Here is a 21,491-nt window from a genome sequence, read left to right as displayed (position 1 = left end):
GATCATTAACCCTCTACTGTTCATCCTGAATGGTATTAGCTCAGGCAGGAAAGAACAATACAGTTTTAAACGAATATCATTTGGGGCTGCGTGGCGAAGAATGGGGGGCACTTCTCAGGATTATTTCTTAGGCTGTGATGTGGCTATAGTCTTGTTTTAAAAGTGGCAATCTAGCCCTTAAAACAAGACCAAGATTAAAGCTCTAGTTGTCAAATCACCAGTTACAGCCCTTAGAATTGAGTCACTCACAACTTAGCTTAGATTATGAGTCTTCAAACAAGGATCACATCTCTAGCCGATACACAGCCTGAGATATAAAAGGTTAAAGCAGCCCTCCTCCTCCTTAAAGGGAGTCTTTCACCTAAACTGACCATTATAGAACACTAACACCACGATCTGTCTGTCGCCTTTTTTCGCTCAAAAACTGTTTTATTTAATATGTTAATTAGGTTCTGAAGGTGCCCATATGAGACCCCTCCCCTTTAATCTTTCTAGCCCTCACTAGGTTCTTCAGAAATCCAGCGCCAGCGCCGTTCACAAGATTCGCCGCGCCTGCGCACTTCATTCACCATTATGGGCAGAAGCACAAACACTCTTGTGCCTCTGCCCATAATGGGGAATGAAGTGTGCAGGCGTGGTGAATCTTGTGAACGGCGCTATCATAGTGCTAGCCATGCGAAATCCACAAAATGGGAAATGCACATGGCCGGTGTCCGTGTTTTTGCAGACCGCAAAACACTTGCAGAAGTGTGAAAGGACCCCAACTGTATATGGTCCTGGGGGTAACATACACTTCTGTGCATGTTATCAATCCCCCTTACCACATTATACATATTTGTTCTCTGAAAAAGAGTGATAAGAGAAGGCCTTGTTCATCTTACCATCCCTCTGCACCTAATCAGACCATTCATTGACACCATTCACAACATTTACCATCGTCCAGATCACGTTGTCAATCCAACACACACAAACATCAATAAAGATTCCATTTTACACTGTTCCTATCCTGTCTGTATTGGATCTATAGCGTAAAATGTGAAGAGCGCTTAAGTCACTAAGGAGTCTAAACGCACTTCAGTCACCTAAGTGGTGCCCCAGCTATATTTACTTGACACATTCAAATTCAATAATAAAATAGTGACATTTTTATAATGGTTTTCAATTGTGATTTGATTGTTCGGGAGGGAGGGGGGGGGCAGGCGCACTGCGCCACCAATGAAAGTTAACGTTTAATACAAATACAGTTGCCGGCAGCAGAAATAACATAGCCGCGATCAGCGGCAGTTAACCCCTCATGTGCGGCACCTAAGTGGTTAACTGCCGCTGATCGCAGCTCCCAGCTATGTGATACTGCTGCTGGCACCCGCCTCCTGTATTAAAGGTAAAAGGGGTTCTGCAGTTTGTTTCAACTGATGATCTATCCTCTGGATAGATCATCAGCATCTGATCCGACACCCGGGACCCCCGCCGATCAGCTGTTTGAGAAAGCTCCAGCAGCGCCGCGGCCTTCTCACTGTTTACCGCTGACCCAGTGACGTCACGACTAGTATCAACTGGCCTGGGCGCGGCTAAACTCCATTCACTTGGCTGGGACTGAGCTGCGCCTAGGCCATGTGACCAAACAACGTGACATCACTGGGGGCACAGGGCTCAACGTAGTGCGGTGGCTTCTTCCCACAGCTGATTGGCGGAGGCGCCGGGAGTTGGACCCTACTGATCTGAAATTGAAGACCTATCCTGAGGATAGACCATCAATATTTTAATCCCGGAAACCCCATTAACCAAGAATAGAAGTGATCAGGATTAGGATTTCTACAAGACTTTTTTTTTTTTCAGGAATATCCTGTAGACTGAAAAACAATGAAAAACTTCTGTCATTCACATCTATGTGTAGTAACCCTATCACAGGATGGTTTTTCTAACATGGCACGTTACAGGTCCCTGCACAGAGTCAAAATTATAATAATTCTCTACAAAAACAAATATTCTCACATGTAGGTGTACATGAAATATTACATTCTATACAATCTAACAAGCACAAGAAATAAAATGGTGTCACCTTCTCATACTCATTCTTGGCCTTACTCAGCATCTCCAAGATGTCTATCGCTCGGGTGCTGCACCCATTTATACCAACAGGGCTCTTCCGATTCTTTACTTTTGCCGATTCCTGTTGCACCACTCTGGAAACATAAAACAAGTCATAAAATACACTTTTATTAAAAGGCAAAAACATATCGAAGCTGTAAACAAAGATTATCTGCTTGTATTCTTCTATCCAACAAGCTGAAGTTGCAGATTGACAGAGCTTTCCCTCTAACCCCCAGTGGTTCTGTGGTATATTATAATGAGCCGGTGGGGCATAGCTAGGATGGGACTGGATTCATTGCCCCGCAATGCGGGGTCAGATGGCAGTGCAGGGGGCACAGAGCCAACACAGCTGGGAAACCGAGTACTGCAGGAGAGGTTCGTTTGTGATTGCACCTTCCAGATTAAAGCGGCTGTCTTACTTCAGCAAGTGGTATTTATCATGTAGAGATGTTTGCTGAATTTAGACAACCCCCTTTAAATCCCTATTCCAGACAATACTTTTATATTTCCAAAATCGTAGTGACTGAGTAATTAGCACTGGTGCCCTGCAGCTCTGGGCTCCTGGGTTCAAACCTGACCAAAAGGACATCTACATGGAGTTTGTATGTTCTCCCCGTCTTTGTGAGACTTTTTCCTCCCACACTCCAAAAACTGACTCCTAGGTTAACTCAGAATTTAGATTGTGAGCACCAGTAAATAAAATAAATCATGAAAAATTACAAAAGAATGGAGTTTGGCATTAAGCCCAGCAAAAATATCAATAATAGCTGCTGCATTAATAGTGGTTAAGGAATAAATTGTACAAAAATGTCCAGGCTCAAATAAAGATCTATGTTTGCTGCCAGTGAATGGAAGCATTCTTTAGTAGCCTGGACTCGCCAGCCTTAGTCACAAAGTCACTAGAGCGAGGTCATATTCACATCCGTGGCAGGCTGCTCCAGCAGATAGCAGCCTACCAGATTCAACATGGATCCCCTTTGACTATAATGGGGTCCGGCGGTGATCCGGCCTCTTTCCCCAGGGCTAGCGGTTCCCAAACACTACCATGTACATTGAGCCCTGCTCCTCCTCCCCTTGGTGTCTTCTCTCCACCCTTCAGATCTGTACATCAGCAAGGACAGAGATGAAATCCTGCGCAGGTGCCCTGCTGGACTCATCTGGGCCTCCTGCACACAAACGTGTGCGCCCCGGGGCCGTGCTGCAAAATGCGGGCCGCAATGCACGAACACCGTCCATGGGGCAGCCACAGCGGATCACGGACCCATTTACCTTAATGGGTCCGCGATCTGGCCGTTCCTCAAAAAGATAGGACATGTTCTATTTTTTTGCAGAACGGAAGTACGGGACGAAACCCCTCGGAAGCACTCCGCAGTGCTTCGGTTACGCACCATTCCACATCTCCGGATTTGCGGACCCATTGAAGTGGGTACGCATCCGTGATGCAGAATGGTGCCCGTGTATTGCGGATCCACAATAAGGCAACGGGACACCTACGGTCGTGTGCAGGAGGCCTTAGGAGATACCGCTTTGCAAACATACAGTATGCACCAAACGGGGGCAAGGAAATCGTGTGGCGAACGTATGCCATCTCTATATATCACTCATGACTGGTAACCAGATAACCTCAGCTTGATGAAAAAAATATGACCGAATTTTTTTAAGCACATTTTGGACATAGAAAACGATATCCAAATCTTCACCAACTATCTGTAGACGTTACCAACCCCATCTGACCATCCCAACCGAGCTTTTGCTTCACTGGCCAAACCCTTCGAGGCCAAAACGTAGCACTGACAATACATTACCGGATTTCTATTCATACACCCTTCCTGTAATCCTCGTTGATAAAAGCCCTATGAAATCAACAAAACAAGCTTTGCATGTGCCGAGCGGCAGCCGAGCGGCTCTGTCATGTCCGAGGTCCTGTGCGGTACAGCTCACAGCAACGCCACAGGAGGCCATCTAAACGATTCCCGAATGTGTCACTCATTCAAGTCACCATTTCTGCAGGTCCCAAAACTGTCTACCAAGGTTGTGAATTCTTCTTAAGATGGGCTGTGTGACGTTTCCCTAGTCCAGAGTCTATTTCAGGAGTGAAGTGAAATAAATGCACAACAGATAAACTACAAAACAACAACGGGAAGCAACAATCAACTACTAAAAGCGAGCTCTACAATCAGCGGAGTGTTATTTCAATGGGGGAGGGGTCGGAGAGAAGCACGGTAGTTGTCCAGCATCTTCGGAACTAATTTAACAGAGCATGTCTGAGTGTTTCCAAAAGTCATATTTTTATTGCTTTTGTGTTTGGTTTATGCGGTGCAGAGGCCATCAACATAAAAATCTAAGAAAAGCCCATTAATCCTTGTGTATTTGGAGGTGGAAGACTAGATTTTACTGTGAGCCACATTAACCATTCTGGCCATACACAATCAGGGGGTAAAAGGCAGCACATGCTGAGGCACAGATCGGCCTGCAGCGTTTTGCTGACCGCCTGACGAAGCGGAGCCAAACAGATCCGCCCTGGCACACAATGTAAGTCAATGGGGACGGATCCGTTTTCACTGACACAATATGGTACAAAACGGAGCCGTCCTCCATTGACTTTCAACGGTGTTCAAGACGGAGCCGTCTTGGCTACGTTACAGATAATACAAACTGATCCGTTCTGAACGGATGCAGGCGGTTGTATTATCTGAACGGATCCGTGAACGCCAGTGTGAAAGTAGCCTAATGTGTACGCAGACTTTCACCTCAGCAAATGTCCGAAGGAAACAAAGGATCGGGCGACATGCCTGGTGGGAGACAAGCCACCTCCAGGGATATCTGGCAGCGGCTAATAACTGTCTTAATGCTCCCTTGATTATTGTGTCATTTACGCACTTTACGGCTACTTGCACACATTGCAGATTACATGCATTTTTTTCTAGTGGATTTTCGTAAAGCACAGCGTAACATAGTACCAGCAAAGTGACAAATCTCCTGAACACTTTGTGTATTTTTTCAGTGCGGAAACTGACCAGCTGTGCGGATTTTGCGACGAACACCTGTAGAATTATGCTGCAGAAAGGCAAAAGATCTGCACGGAAAATCGTTTGAAAACCTGCAAATGTGTGCAGGTAGCCTAAGGATTCCTGCAAGCGAGTACAGATCCGAGAACAGAAATTCCATGTTTTGTTTTTTTTTGGGGGGAGGGGGGGGGGCAGATTCCTCCGTGCTCTTGCAATAGAGCCGCAATCCATGTTTTTTTTTTTTATGGTTTTTGTTTCAGAGTGGACGCAGCTTTTACTGCAGATCTCATCCTTTGCACTGCAAAAGGTGAAATTAAAAACAAAACAAAACAAAAACCGCACAAACAATTGAAATGCTGTGGATTTCTAGAACCGCACAGCAGGTCTATTTTCGCACTGAAAGAAAAAGTAAACTGTGCATGAAATTTGTCTAATCTCAATGACTGGTGGTCCTGTATTAAGCCTCATTCACACATCAGTAATTGGGAGCCAAAACCAGGATCAGAGCCTCCACAGACATAAGGCGTAAGGGAAAGATCTGCACCTGTTCTGTGTTTAGAGCCGCACCTGGTTTTGGCTCTAAATCACTGATGGAAAACACTGACGTGTGATGAGCCATTAGGCCTCATGCACACGACCGTTGTGTGCATCCGTGGCCGTTGTTCCGTTTTCTGTGATTTTCTGCGGACCCATTGACTTTCAATGGGTCAGTTGAAAACTCGGAAAATGCACCGTTGTTCATCCGCGCCCGTGATCCGTGTTTCCTGTCAGTCAAAAAAATTATGACCTGTCCAATTTTTTTTGATGGACAACGGTCCACGGAGCCATTGAAGTCAATGGGTCCGTGAAAAAACACGGATGCACACAAGATTGTCATCCGTGTCGGTGATCCGTGTCCGTAGGCTACTTTCATACAGACGGAGCCGACGATCCGTCTGCATAAAAGCTTTTTCAGATCTAAGTTTTCACTTCGTGAAAACTCAGATCCGACAGTATATTCTAACACAGAGGCGCTCCAATGGTGATGGGGACGCATCAAGTTAAAATATACCCTGACTTTACATTGAAAGTCAATGGGGGACGGACCTGTTTGCAATTGCACCATATTGTGTCAACGTCAAACGGATCCGTCCCCATTGACTTGCATTGTAAGTCAGGACGGATCCGTTTGGCTCCGCACGGCCAGGTGGACACCAAAACGACTTTTTCCTTCATGTCCGTGGATCCTCCAAAAATCAAGGAAGGCCCACGGAAGGAAAAACGGACACGGATCACGGAACCCGTTTTTGTGGACCGCAAAAAAAACAAAAAACTGTCGTATGCATGAGGCATTACTCTGAGGTTTTTCCGCAACATACCGGTACCTTAAATCCCAACAGTCAGGCCTAGGCCTGTTTCACATGGTCAGTATTTTGCCAAAACCAGAAGTGGGACCTACAGAGAAAATATATCATAGAAATATTTGTGCCTCTTCTGTATTTTGGACCCACTCCTGGTTTTTGGCTTGCAAAAATACCAACCAAATACTGTCAGTGTAAAAGGGGCCTTACAATCATAGTAAGCCACAAAATATTAACAAGATTAACAGGTTTGGTCGCAGTCACATGAACTTTCCAATATTGGATGTGAAAAGACACGCAAAACACGGACACCTGCAATGTGCGATCCGCAATTTGCGGACCATACATCACAGACACTATAATAGAAAATGCCCTTTTCTGGTCCGCAATTGCGGACAAGAATAGGACAGGTTTTATTTTTTTCAGGAACGGAATTGCAGATCCTGAAAATGCGGATGCGCATCCGTTCCAGCCCCATTGGAAGTGAATGGGTCCGCAAATTGCGGAACAAATGCCGACATGTGAATGGACCCTTAAAAGGGAATCTGTCAGCAGTATCAACCATGCTAAACTGCTGGCAGCACTATGTAGGTGCTGTGGAAAGCAGAACCACCATACCTCTTAGGAACTTTCATCATCAGAAGTAGTGAGAATATCACATTGTATTCAGATGCTGTTCCTGTAAGTGCGGAGATTCACTATGACGTACACTCGGCATTGAGCGGCCTCACAGGTCCTTGCCTCTGCTTCGAAGCAGATAAAAACAGAGAGCACGTCATAATGAATCTCTGCCTCCGATGCACCTAAGGGGCAGAATCTGGAAGAAAATGGTCATATTCACACTACTCCTAATAATAAAAGCTCCACAAAAGAGGTTAGTCCCGCTCTCCACCGCCCCTATCTACAGCAGTCAGTAGTTTAGTATAGTCAGAACTGCTGACAGATTCCCTTTAAAAATAGATGCAAAGATTATCCTTCCAACTGCTTATCAGATAAACTGTTGTCGAAACTATGGTTATTAAATCTCATCTGTAGAGAGAATTGCTTGTTTGTGCCAACAAAATGGCCATTGCACTGGGTGGGATCCTTCCCACAGATGCAAATGACCACTGTCAGACCACTTAGGGCTGTTTGACACAGGCGTGTGCAGTCCGGAAATCACGCTCCGTGTGTGAGCGTGATCATCCGTTTTGGACACTGCCCTCTTCTCTGGATCGCACAGCATAAGGCTACATCATGCACACGACCATGTGTTTTGTGGTCCACAAAAAAAAAAAGACGACATCCATATGCCATCCGTTTTTTTTTGTGTGGATCCATTGTATCAATGCCTAAAACAGACAAGAATAGGAAATGTTCTATTTTTTTGCGGGGCTACAGAACGGACATACTGATGCGGACAGCACACGGTGTGCTGTCAGCATTTTTTGCGGACCCACTGAAATGAATGGGCCCGCATCCTGTCCGCAAAAAAAACGGAACGAACATGGAAACAAACAACATTCGTGTGCATGTAGCCTAATGCTGTGCGACACAGAGAATAGGCCAGAGTCCAGAACGGACGATTATGCTCACACAGAGCGCGATTTCCGGACTTGTGTCAAATAGCCCTTATAAGGAGGTCGCTTATGGTTCTGTTTAGGGTTTCCAGCTTTTTGCCGAGGCTCTGAATCAGAATGGAAATTTATGCTAAGATTCAAGATGGCACAGAGAGTTTATTTTCCTTACACCATTTACCTTAATTGCCTTTTTAAGGTTATGCTTCAGCTATGGAACTATATTGGTGCACGCTGACAGGTTAAGTTGCTCAGTGACACATGGGCATATACATTCCCGGCACACGAGATGAGCTGAAAGAAATATAGTTTATCTTTCCTGCACCTGAAGGACTGTCGGAGAAACAAAAATGAGCGGGATGCTGCACGGCCTACATTTTAGTCCGTACCTCGCGCATGCGCAGTGCCAGCATAGTGTTCCTTCCCTGTGCTGGCATCAGCCATCAGTTCCTTCCCTGTGCTGGCATCAGCCATCAGTTCCTTCCCTGTGCTGGCATCAGCCATCAGTTCCTTCCCTGTGCTGGCATCAGCCATCAGTTCCTTCCCTGTGCTGGCATCAGCCATCAGTTCCTTCCCTGTGCTGGCATCAGCCATCAGTTCCTTCCCTGTGCTGGCATCAGCCATCAGTTCCTTCCCTGTGCTGGCATCAGCCATCAGTTCCTTCCCTGTGCTGGCATCAGCCATCAGTTCCTTCCCTGTGCTGGCATCAGCCATCAGTTCCTTCCCTGTGCTGGCATCAGCCATCAGTTCCTTCCCTGTGCTGGCATCAGCCATCAGTTCCTTCCCTGTGCTGGCATCAGCCATCAGTTCCTTCCCTGTGCTGGCATCAGCCATCAGTTCCTTCCCTGTGCTGGCATCAGCCATCAGTTCCTTCCCTGTGCTGGCATCAGCCATCAGTTCCTTCCCTGTGCTGGCATCAGCCATCAGTTCCTTCCCTGTGCTGGCATCAGCCATCAGTTCCTTCCCTGTGCTGGCATCAGCCTCAGGGAAGGAACTGCGCATCGTGACATTACAGCGATCTAACTTTGTGAGCAAGGAGGAGATTCGGAGGACGCAGGCGGTGCTGGGCTGCAAGAAGGTTAGTGCAGCCCCTTGGGCTCCTTAACAAGGATCATTTACATATCTATAAAATAATTTTATAAACACAATAAAAGCACACAGCGCTATGGGACAGGTATATTGCGGACATGCTAGTGGCGATCTAGCCGTGCATGTCTGCATCTCTATAGGCTAAAACAAGGTGACAGAATCCCTTTAATATTTTAAGGCCCATTGAAAAGATTATTTTTAGCCAAAAATGAGTAAAATGCAATCACAAACAAAAACTGCCTCCGAAGGTGTACATATCCTTTAAGCAAATACAAGTGCATTCATCTACCACCGACATGGCATTGTTTCTGTTACCCATTAAAGGGGCTATCACAAAATAAAAAAACTGAGGGCCTATCTATATTATATCAGCATCCCTCTCACTGGTTACCAGGCACCGCTCCATACTTTTAATAGCATGTGTCTGGTATCGCAACTTGCTACAGCATTGTCCCATTGAAGTGAATTGTGCTAAGCTGTAATACCAGACGCAGCCACTCCTAAAAGTACGGCACTGTGTCCGGTAACTAATAAAAGGGGTGTCTAGCTTGCTGGAGGACCACCATCTCTTTGATCAGCTAACTGGACTGTCAAGAATAAGACCTCCACTGGTCTTTCACTAATAGTCTACCCCAAGAATAGCCTAATAATTTTGTATTCCAGGATAATCCCTTTAAATAATTAAGGGAGAAGATGATTATTTCATTGACTTAAAAAAATAATAATAATGATATATCTTATATTATAAAAATGAGTTTGTCTGTCCCGACGTCGGTCTGTTCTTTATGTGTGACCAAACGACTGGACCTATCTTCACCAAATTTGGCACACGGGTACGTCAGGTGTCCGGGAACGTTTTATGGAGAGGTTCTTGTGTTCGCTAAATTTGGGACTACTTTGTAAATTACTGTAAGGAAAGATTCAGACTATGCCAAAACCTTAAAGTCTACACCGCCTTCAAATAGAGTGCACCATACACAATGCAGAGGTCATACATACAATAGTAAGGCTGCCAGCACACGGTGCAGATTTGTATGTAGAAAATACACATGAAAACTAAACATAAATCTGCATTAGTTATTGTTGCAAATTTTCTGTCTATTATGAAGGCTATGTACATCTAAGGGTGTATTAGACACCCCGATCACAAAGACAATTGTCGGCAGCGATCTTCCCAGCAACATGGGGAGGAGTGATCGCTATGCCATTGCTTGTCCCCATGCTGTACAGTGGTTTGCAACAGATGGTAATTAGACACCACAATCTGCTGCTGGCAAAACCTGATCTTTCAGCATGCTAAAATATGTGGATTGCCCGATGAACGAGCATTTGCTACTTCATTGTGCTATCGGCGGCAGTATTACACTGCGTACATATTAATGTTCGTTAGCGATTATTGGGCAGAGACTCTTCCTGTCTTATACATCCTTTAGGCCCCTTTCACACGGGGGAGTATTCCACGCGGATGCGATGCGCGAGTTGAACGCATTGCACCCGCACTGAATACCGACCCATTCATTTCTATGGGGCTGTTCACATGAGCGGTGATTTTCACGCATCACTTATGCGTTGCGTGAAAATCACAGCATGCTCCTCTTTGTGCGTTGCGGTGCGATAATCCACGCAACGCAGGCCCCATAGAAGTGAATGGGGTTGCGTGAAAATCGCAAGCATCCGCAAGCAAGTGTGGATGCGGTGCGATTTTCACGCACGGTTGCTAGGAGATGATCGGGATGGAGACCCGATCATTATTATTTTCCCTTATAACATGGTTATAAGGGGAAATAATAGCATTCTGAATACAGAATGCATAGTAAAATAGCGCTGGAGGGGTTAAAAAAAAATAAAAAAAATTTAACTTACCTTAGTCCACTTGCTCGCGTAGCCCGGCTTCTCCTTCTGTCTTCATCTGAGCTTTGGGCAGTAACAAGGACCTTTGGTGACGTCACAGTCATCACATGATCCATCACCATGGTAAAAGATCACGTGATGACCGGAGTGACGTCATCACAGGTCCTGTTCATGTATTTAATGCTCAACCCAGGTCCTGTTCAGCAAAGGAGCCAGAAGGAGATGCCGGCTACGCGAGCAAGTGGATTAAGGCGAGTTAAATTTTTTTTTTTTTTTTTTTTTTTTTAACCCTTCCAGCGCAATTTTACTATGCATTCTGTATTCAGAATGCTATTATTAATACAATCTACAGAACATCGATCCTAAGCCTAAACTTCTGTGAAGAAGTTCAGGTTTAGGTACCAAACACGCGCGTTTTTTCTCACGCGAGTGCAAAACGCATGACAATGTTTTGCACTCGCGCGGAAAAATCGCGGGTGTTCCCGCAACGCACCCACACATTTTCCCGCAACGCCCGTGTGAAAGGGGCCTTAGTGATTTAAAGATAAGGTTTATTATATAACTGGCACAAAGGGAAAATAAAAATTAGGATTCATAAAGCTAGATAAACAGTGACTGAACGGCTGATTATTTTTAATAAAGACCAATTGAAAATATGATTTCTAGCCCAAAATGAGTAAAATACAATCATAAAAAAATTGCTGTGTACATATTTCGATGTACAAACTATGTACTGTGTACATGAAGTTTGGCAAATCTCATTCACTTTGCTGGTACTGTATTAGGATGTGGTTTTTCCTGCCCGAAAATCTTGGTGGCGCATACACCCTAATAACTACAGAAACCATTCACAAATATCATGAATGAATTATACATTCAGGACACTGTTTCGTTGGCATGCTCCGTATCCTGCGCAGCTGGCAGATCCCGTACAGATTTCATGGTTTCCAACTCTTCTTTTAAATGTTAGGACTGAATACCTTTGTAAGCGACAGTGATTTCTGTAAAGCATCAGCAGGCATAGTCTAAAATAACTAGAAATAAAACTTAAAGGGCATCTGTCACAGTAAAGAAACAGAACTTCATTCTTTGGGCCACAAGTCTCATGCTAAACTGCCATAAAGCAATGATCAGGGGAGGGGGTCTCTGTACATAAAGGGCATCTGTCAGCAGTTTTGTACCTATGACACTGTCTGACCTGTTACATGTGCGCTTAGCAGCTGAAGACATCTGTGTTGGTCTCATGTTCATATGTGTCCACATTGCTGAGAAAAATGATGTTTTAATATATGCAAATGAGCCTCTAGGAGCAACGGGGGCGTTACCGTTACACCTAGATCCTCTGCAGCTAACACAACCTCTGCACTTTGATTGACAGGGCCAGAGGTTATGACGTTTTCCCATTCATCCGATGGTTTATGTGTAGCTCTCATCTCTGATCTCCTGACCTCAAAAACCCTTATTTAAGCTATATTCTTATCAGTTTGATAAGAATTGGGCTAGAATAAGTGCAAATATCTAATTGGTGGGGATCCGACTCAGCTGTTTGAAGAGGCCTCATCCTAGGCCAGTAATGTCACGTTCATTTATCATATGGCCTAGAGTCGACGCAGCTCAGTCCTATTCAAGCAAATGGGCAAGGGCTGCAGTTCCATGCACAGCGACTATACAGTGATCGGCGCTGCGCTTGGTATGCTGTGAGAAGGCTGCACCACCGCCTCTTCAAACATCTGATCGGTGGCGGTGCTGAGCGCTGGAACCCCACCGATCAGATATTGACGACCAATCCAGAAGACAGGTCATCAACATGTGCCCAGTGTTTAGATCCTAATCGTCCAGTCATGAACACTTTGGGTGCTGGTGGAGATTTATTTTTTAATCTATATAGATGGGAACCCAGTATGTATGTCGGCATGGATCCATTATGAAATAACTCTGGGTCATAAGAGTCGATTGTCAAGAGAAGTGTCTGCATGGAGGGACATCACAGAACAGTCAAGAAGGACGTTTTTCATTGAATACACAAACCAAAAATCGGACTTTACATTCTCTTGCTACGTAGCCAGATCCGGCTACACTCATGTGTACTGTACCAAAAAAATCATTAAAAATCCCTGAAGTTATGGCAAAACTACAGTCCAAGACCTAATGCACGCGACCATATCAATTTTTGCGGTCCGCAAATTGCGGATCTGCAAAACACGGATGCAGGCCGTGTGCATCCCTCATTTCCCCTCCTACAGGTCCCGCACTTCTTACAAATGCCCATTCTCTTGCGCAAAATGGACAAGAATAGGACATGCTTTATTATTATTTTTTTTGTGGGGGGAGTGTAACGAACATTTGGATGCGGACATTACACGGTGTGCTGTCCACATCTTTTGTGGCCCCCATTGAAATGAACAGGTCCGCATACGGTCGTGTGCATGAGGTCTAAAGGAAATGTATTGGCCGCATCACGGTAAGAAGAATCAGGAGGAGCGTCTATTGAAGGAACAGGTTCGGGTGCGCTGTGCCATGTGCGCAATATAAATGGGACATCACTGGGTACAAATAATTCATCAGGCGGATTATTTATTTCCTCCACTTCAGATAAGGAAGAGGGGGACAAAGTTAATTGGCGAAGGCTGTAAAACAGACAGAAATCTGTTGTGCATCATCCATCATGGAGAAGCAAGCAGGGCCCTTTCAAGTCAAAGCGTGTACCATGGAGCAGAAATTACCCTTCCAGATGATCGAAGCATTGCGGAAGGAGGAACACATTTATCAGAAGAAATTATTCCTCCTTATACTGGGAGCATCAGCATCTGGTGATGTGTACGGGGACACTGGTACTGAGCTGCAGACACCTGAAGATAAGTGTCCTCCACCGTACTCTATGCTTACAAGGTAATACCCCATGGTGTCAACCTAAAAGTCTAAGGCCCCTTTCACACGGGCGAGTATTCCGCGCGGATGTGATGCACGAGTTGAGCGCATTGCACCCGCACTGAATACCGACCCATTCATTTCTATGGGGCTGTTCATATGAGCAGTGATTTTCACGCATCACTTGGTGATGGATCATGTGATGACCGGAGTGATGTCACCACAGGTCCTGTTGCTACACAAAGCTAAGATGAAGACAGAAGGAGATGCCGGCTATGCGAGCAAGTGGACTAAGGTGAGTTAAATTTTTATTTTTTTTTATTATTATTTTTAACCCCTCCAGCACTATTTTACTATGCAACCATGTTATAAGGAAAAATAATACAATCTACAGAACACCGATCCCAGACCCGAACTTCTGTGAAGAAGTTCGGGTTTGGGTACCAAACATGCGCGATTTTTCTCACGTGAGGCATTACAATGTTTTGCACTCGCGTGGAAAAATCGCAGGTGTTCCCGCAACGCACCCGCACATTTTCCCGCAACGCCCGTCTGAAAGAGGCCTAAGGGCTAGCTCACGCGGAGCCACATGGAATTTGCCAAAAAAAAAAAAAAAAAAGGAAGGAACTGAGCTCAGACCCATTTTGTGATATTATAATGCATAGGGTGAAATCCACGACAAATCCACAGTGGAAAATGCATCAAAATGTGCAGCCGTATCGAATTTCATGCAGATGAGCCATCGTTTTCACAGAGCATCGACATGCCCTAGACTGAAAATCCTTACCGCATGTTTTTTTTTTTAATGCAGCCTGTGGATTAGGTTTGTTTGCTTTTCATCGGCTTTGCTGGTACTGTAAATCGCTGCACAAATCTGCGGTAGCATATCCACAGCGTATCCATCTCATGAGGCGTTAGGGGGCACTGTGCGACTGTCTCATTCATCTGAATGAGGCTTGCAGAAACCCGTGCAAAAGTTGTAGAAACATCACCTTTCAGATTTACGGAACGGATTTTGAGCTGCACAAATTTCTGCCACATGTGAATATACTCATTCTTGGTTTTTTTTCTGTTAATATGTCCAAATAATATATAATAATAATAAATCTTTTTAGGGGGTAAAAGCTCAAGTTGTGTAATACAGATTAGAAAAATACCCTCCGTAGGCAGAGTTAAAGTAAATCTGTCACCAGCGATCCCCCTATCCGACTGTCTGCATAGAGCAGTGGTTCACCCAACAGAAACGCTGCTTATTCTTTTGTTGACCTGAAGCTATGTTCCAGAGTGAAGATACTTTTATCTTAATATGCAAATTAGGCCTTTGGTGCAATAAGGGCATCACGGTTGCCCTTGGTGCACCCAAGCTCCGCTCCTTTCTGTGACCAGCCTGACGAGGCAAAAACAAGTAGCAAAGCAGTGAATGGCAGCAGTGGTGCGTGCGACAATGGACAGGACGTCACAAGCAGCGAGAACGGCACCCTTGTGGCTGGAAAAAATGAGGACAGCACACCGTGTCCTGTCTGCATCCGTTTTTCCATAAAAAAGATAGAGCATGTCCTATTCTTGTCCGCAATGGCAGACAAGAATAAGCATTTTCTATTATAGTGCCGGCGATATGCGGTCTGCAAAATGCAGAGCTCACATAGGCCATTATCTGTGTTTTGCGGACTGCAAAACACTACGGGCGTCTGAATAAGCCCTAAGGCTGAGCACTTTCAAGGCCATAATCAAAATTTTTGTGGGGGTAGGACAACCCCTTTAATTAAAGTCTATGTAGCATAGAAAATCAGACGCACTGTGTCAAATGTGAGCCACAGATACTATAATGAGACCCCAGGAGATGTTCATAGTGTGAACGTGCAAGGCTTCTGTCTACCTGATGTAGTTCTAAAACAAGGGGCACCATCTTCACCATCAACCCTGTACCATAAAATATAGTCCTTGTAGGTATAATCTGTAAGGACTTCTTAGGTTACTTTCACACTGGCGTTTCTGGGTCCGCTTGCGAGATCCGTTTCAGGGCTCTCACAAGCGTCCCAAAACAGATCAGATTCAGCCCCAATGCATTCTGAATGAATAAGGATTCACTCAGAATGCATCAGTTTGGCTGCGTTTGGCCTCCGTTACGTTTTTTAGACTGTCACTAAAATGCAGCTTGCAGCGTTTTTGTGACTGTCTGACTATGCGGAGCCTAACGGATCTGTCTAGACTTACAATGTAAGTCAATGGCGGCGGATCCGTTTTTCACCGACACAAATGGTGCAATTGAAAATGTATCTGTCCCCCATTGACTTTCAATGGGGGACTCTTTTTTTTTTGAATGAATAATGCAAATGGATCAGTTATTAACGGATTATTAACGGATACAAGCGTTTGCATTATTCGTGCGGACCCATCTGTGCAGATACAAGACTGCTACTTTCACACTGGCGTTTCTGGGTCCACCTGCGAGATCTGTTTCAGGGATCTCACAAGCGGCCCAAAACGGATCAGTTCAGCCCCAATGCATTCTGAATAGATAAGGATCCGCTCAGAATGCATCAGTTTGCCTCCGTTCAGCCTCCATTCCGCTCTGGAGGCGGACACCAAAACGTTGCTTGCATCGTTTTGATGTCCGTCTGACGATGCAGAGCCAAACGGATCCGTCCTGACTTACAAAGTCAGTCAATGGGGACGGATCCGTTTTTACTGACACAATATGGTGCAATTGAAAACGGATCCGCCTCCCATCGACTTTTAATGTAAGTCAAAATGGATCAGTTTGCATTATCATGAACAAAAAATATTTTTTTTTGTCCATGGTAATGCAAACGGATCAGTTCTGAATGGATACAAGCGTTTGCATTATAGGTGCGGATCCGTCTGTGCAGATACCAGACGGATCCGCACCTAAACGCAGGTGTGAAAGTAGCCTTAGTTATTACCACTTTGACGTGCCATGCTTTAAAGGGAATAGGTTATCAGAAAATGGCCTATTGATTAAACCATGATTTTGTGTTATTTTATTATGTCATTATCAGCATCTATAAAAAAAAACAAAAAAAAACAAAACATAATTTGGCAATTTTCACACGGGCCACTGGGCCTAATAATAGGTAACAATTTCCTGTTCTGCAAAAGTTCAGTAGCTATTATCATTATCACCACACCCAGAATTACAATGACAAGTAACACCTCTGTATAGATAACACAGGATAAACCATTCACAATAGGCGATATCACAGCTTATCTGCTCCCCCCTAACCTCTGCACAGGTCAGAGCATTGCTAGAAAACGTTCCCATAGAAGTCAATGAGACAGTGCCTGCGTCTGTGGCCCATGAATTGTAGCTGCTCTCATAAGACTTGTGGCCAGTGGGAAAACTGTACTTCTCACAAGTAGCCGTAATGCGTCTTGTCTGTGTGAATAACACCTGATGATAAAACACCTTTGTACATAAGGCAACAAAACTGTTCTTGGGCTCTGTTCACACCATGTTACAACGGGAGCCCATCAGAGATGTACACCACTTTTACTTATACAATGCATCCTTCCAATAGAAGTATACAATGGGGGATCCTATAAACGCAAGGCTCAGATATGTTCCACTGTATAGGCATGTACTGTCATGCGGTATACAGTTTCTAAATGTTTTTTTTTTTTTTATCTGCACAGGTCCGACAGACTGCTTTCTGCAATATTTCAATGAATAAACTAGAGAAACCAGCAGACGGCCCTGGTTGGCAGCTATTAACAAGTCACGTGAACAAGACCTCCACGACCTTCAAACGTAGAAGACTCGGCCTCATACTCACTGGGTCATCAGCCTCGCGATCCGCTGGCAGTCATTCATGTCATAAAACCAGATGCTGTAAATGGACACTGAAAGAGATAAAGACACATAAAAACATAAGATAAGCATTGCAGTCATCCTTAAAGTGTCTTCTCCAACCACACCAGATAACTGCAAGCCACTCAGAGGCTGCACATTCTCAAACTCAAAAAGACTCGATAAGCCAGACATTAGGACTTTTATTTTTTGAATTGCTGTTTAACATCGTAAAACGGCCAGAGCCAACATGGGGAGAGGGGAAAAAATAAAAATGTAAAAACACACAAAGGAAACCTAAAAATAAAATAAAAATTCTATCCAATGTATCCTCCTCCTCCAAGCTTTTTGGAGGATCAGATAGATGTTTCTTTTTCAAAATACCAATCTCATCGGTGGTCTGAGAATCCATTAAATGCAAAAACATCTTAATAGGGGTGTCTCATCTTACTGACCAAATTTCTGGATTGCTATAGTGGGATGTCCTTCACAGGGTACCCCACTCTGACGGCAGAGCCAACAGCAGTTGCCCAATCTGTTGGTCGGAGGTACAGTCTCTCTGCCAGAGACTGGTATGGACTATAGTCTAAAGGCAATACATGACACAGCTAGGGGATGTAACAGCAGATTGTTGGCAGGTGGGTAGAGTATTTCGGAAAGTCAAAACCCTTGGGTCACACGCCATGCTGACATTACAACACAGAAGGGAGCGGGAGCAGTTTCCTCCTGTGCCGAGACCAACAAGTCTAGAAGGAGTCAAGAAGTCCTGGAATCCCCAAAAAAAGGTTTAGTGAAGGTACATCAGTAAAAAAGGAACAAAATGCAATTATCATTAATTTGCCCCACCATTTTTTCTTGCTGGAATACCCCTTCAAACGACAGCTATCCATCTATAGAGATGTGACAAATGTCTGACCACCACCAATCACTAACAAAGTCACAAGAAAGCACCAGTTAAGCACGCGCCCTGCCACACCATCCAATGTCTATGGGGCCGATGAAAACAAGCACCTGGGGATGATGCATACATCTATGTACAATGAGATTTACTAGCATCCCCGTTATTTATCTTCTGACACCTGTACAGGATCTCAATTTATATGCTGCCATTGAAGAAGCTGTAAAAAATGAGGCTGAGCAGTCCTTCCCAGTTATCCCCTCCGACAGGAGGCTTTGTTTTTTTTAGCCATTACGAGCATCAGACGTTTCAAATGTCAACAAATCGCCTTACGTGTCAAGATGTTCCCCTGCTGTCACACAAAGCCCTCAGCCCTGGCCAAGACACCACGTCCAGACCCACAACCCCAATCCCACTTCACCGAGCTGACAGCCATCCAAACAAAGCCTTGGCAAGCTTTCCAAAGTTTATACATTACTGAGGGGCTTCCAACCAGGAAACGCTTGATCCAATATAGAACTTAATGTCCCTATTGATTTGACAATTTTTACGTCATCATTTGTCCATGAACATAGTAAGAGGTGTTTTTGTCTTACTCTGGACCTCTTTAGATTCAGTGTAAGTCGGGCAGTTTCAGAATGATATCACACAAGGTGGTTGTCTGAAACTCAAATATTGATGAGCTATCCCAGGCCCAGTCATCAAGATCAGATTAATGGGGGAAGGGGGTGGTCAGACTTCCTGTACCACCACGATTCACTGTTGGAAAGGGCTGATGCGCTCTACAGCCTCTTCCTAGACATGCGATGCCAAATTCATCCGTCACATGGCCTTTTTGCAGCTTAGTCTCATTCAAGTGAATAGGACTGAGCTGCAATACCAAGCACAGCCGCAAAACAATGGATGGCGCGGTGCTTCGTAAACCGTAGAGGGGCGCAGAACTAATCTGAGGGCTGCAGCCTCTTGAAACAGCTAATTGTGGGAGTGCCAGAAGTCGGACCCCCACTAATCTAAATAAATAAATAAATAAATAATATGCTACAAATATAGAATGCACAATATACAAAGGATGCTTTCATCAATTAACAAAATACAAAGTGAATGCACAAATGAGAACTCTAAATCCAATCAGTGTTTGGTGTGACCGACCACCCTTTGCCTTGAAAATAGCTCACACTCTTCTAGGTACTCCTGCACAGTTTTAAAGGGACTCAGGAGGAAGGTTCTTCCAAACATCTTCTGTGGATGTAGGCTTGCTCAAATCCTTCTGTCTCTTCAGGTAATCCCAGACTATGATTTTGAGATCTAGGACTCCTTTACGCTGAAGATAGCTCTTGCTGACATTGGCTGTATGTTTGGAGTCATTGTCCTGCTGCAGAATAAATTTGGAGCCATCCTGATTACTTTGCATGATGGGTAAGAATCTGCATGTACACTCACCTAAAGAATTATTAGGAACACCATACTAATATGGTGTTGGACCCCCTTTTGCCTTCAGAACTGCCTTAATTCTACGTGGCATTGATTCAACAAAGTGCTGATAGCATTCTTTAGAAATGTTGGCCCATATTGATAGGATAGCATCTTGCAGTTGATGGAGATTTGAGGGATGCACATCCAGGGCACGAAGCTCCCGTTCCACCACATCCCAAAGATGCTCTATTGGGTTGAGAGCTGGTGACTGTGGGGGCCATTTTAGTACAGTGAACTCATTGTCATGTTCAAGAAACCAAATTTGAAATGATTCAAGCTTTGTGACATGGTGCATTATCCTGCTGGAAGTAGCCATCAGAGGATGGGTACATGGTGGTCATGAAGGGATGGACATGGTCAGAAACAATGCTCAGGTAGCCCGTGGCATTTAAACGATGGCGAATTGAGACTCAGACCAGGCAACATTTTTCCAGTCTTCAACAGTCTAATTTTGGTGAGCTCGTGCAAATTGTAGCCTCTTTTTCCTATTTGTAGTGGAGATGAGTGGTACCCGGTGGGGTCTTCTGCTATTGTAGCCGACCTTTCTTTCCCATTCTGACATTCAGGAGATTGTCTTGACCAGGACCACAACCCTACATGCATTGAAGCAACTGCCATGTGATTGGCTGACTGGATAATCGCATTAATGAGAAATAGAAAAGGTGTTCCTAATAATTCTTTAGGTGAGTGTATATCTCAGCACTGAGGACACCATTTACCCTGACCATGCATAGTTGAGTTGTTTGGCCTTGTTTCTATGTCAAAAGGTATGGCATTTTGGCTGCAATTCTACCATGAAGACCACCTGTGGCCAGACTTCCCTAAACAGTAGATGGGTGCTAGTTATGAGCTGGTGGGCATCTTTTGATTTCAAGAGAAGTAAGCACGATGTGCCTTTCATCTGCTGCAGTAAGTTTCCTTGGCTGACCACTGCGTCAACGATCCTCACCGTGGCCCATTTCTTTGTGCTTCTTCAAAAGATCTTGAACAGCACTTCTTGAAACCCTGGTCTGCTTTGAAATCTTTGCCTGGGAGAGACCTTGCTGATGCAGCATAACCACCATGTGTCTGGTGTTGTGCTCAGGCTTGCCATGGTACATGATCTGTGACATGAAATTTTATAGCAGAGTTTGGCTGTTCCTCGCCCAGTTTTAAAGGCTATGTACACCTTTGGGGGGCATTTAGTTTTTTTATTATATTATTGCATTGTACTCATATTGAGCTAAAAAAAAAATTTTTTTTCATTGGTCTTCATTAAAAATATGATGTCCTTTTTTCTGTACAGAGCTGACATGCTCTAGTAGCACCCTTTGAATTTTCTGTCAGACCAGGAGCAGACGGACTCCTTATCTCTGATCTTATAAAACACTCATTATAGCTCAGTTCTAATCTTATTAAAAAGGATGTGGCTTAAATAAGTGTTTATGATCTCTTAGTAATTTAGAGATAAGGGTTGTTGGATGACCAGCACAAAGTGAAAGTAAAAGTACCAGTCACACAGCTAGAAAA

The 21,491-nt window shown here is 44.4% G+C and overlaps 1 protein-coding gene across 2 annotated transcripts in view; it reads right to left on the bottom strand.

Moving 5' to 3' along the window:
* Positions 1-21,491, bottom strand: part of DCP1A (decapping mRNA 1A) — a 63,882-nt gene that overhangs the window by 24,888 nt on the left and 17,503 nt on the right. For both annotated transcript variants that reach the window (XM_044301955.1, XM_044301957.1), the window contains 2 exons: positions 17,598-17,664; positions 2,060-2,183 (listed from right to left, as the gene is read on the bottom strand). In XM_044301955.1, coding sequence (XP_044157890.1) covers positions 2,060-2,183; positions 17,598-17,664 — 191 coding nt within the window. The remainder of the gene's footprint in view (positions 1-2,059; positions 2,184-17,597; positions 17,665-21,491) is intronic.

The sequence above is a fragment of the Bufo gargarizans genome, chromosome 7, assembly GCF_014858855.1.
Source record: "Bufo gargarizans isolate SCDJY-AF-19 chromosome 7, ASM1485885v1, whole genome shotgun sequence".
In the NCBI taxonomy this organism is placed as follows: Eukaryota; Metazoa; Chordata; class Amphibia; order Anura; family Bufonidae; genus Bufo; species Bufo gargarizans.
Note: the sequence above shows the minus strand (reverse complement) of the source record. Positions and strands in the feature narration are given on the sequence as shown.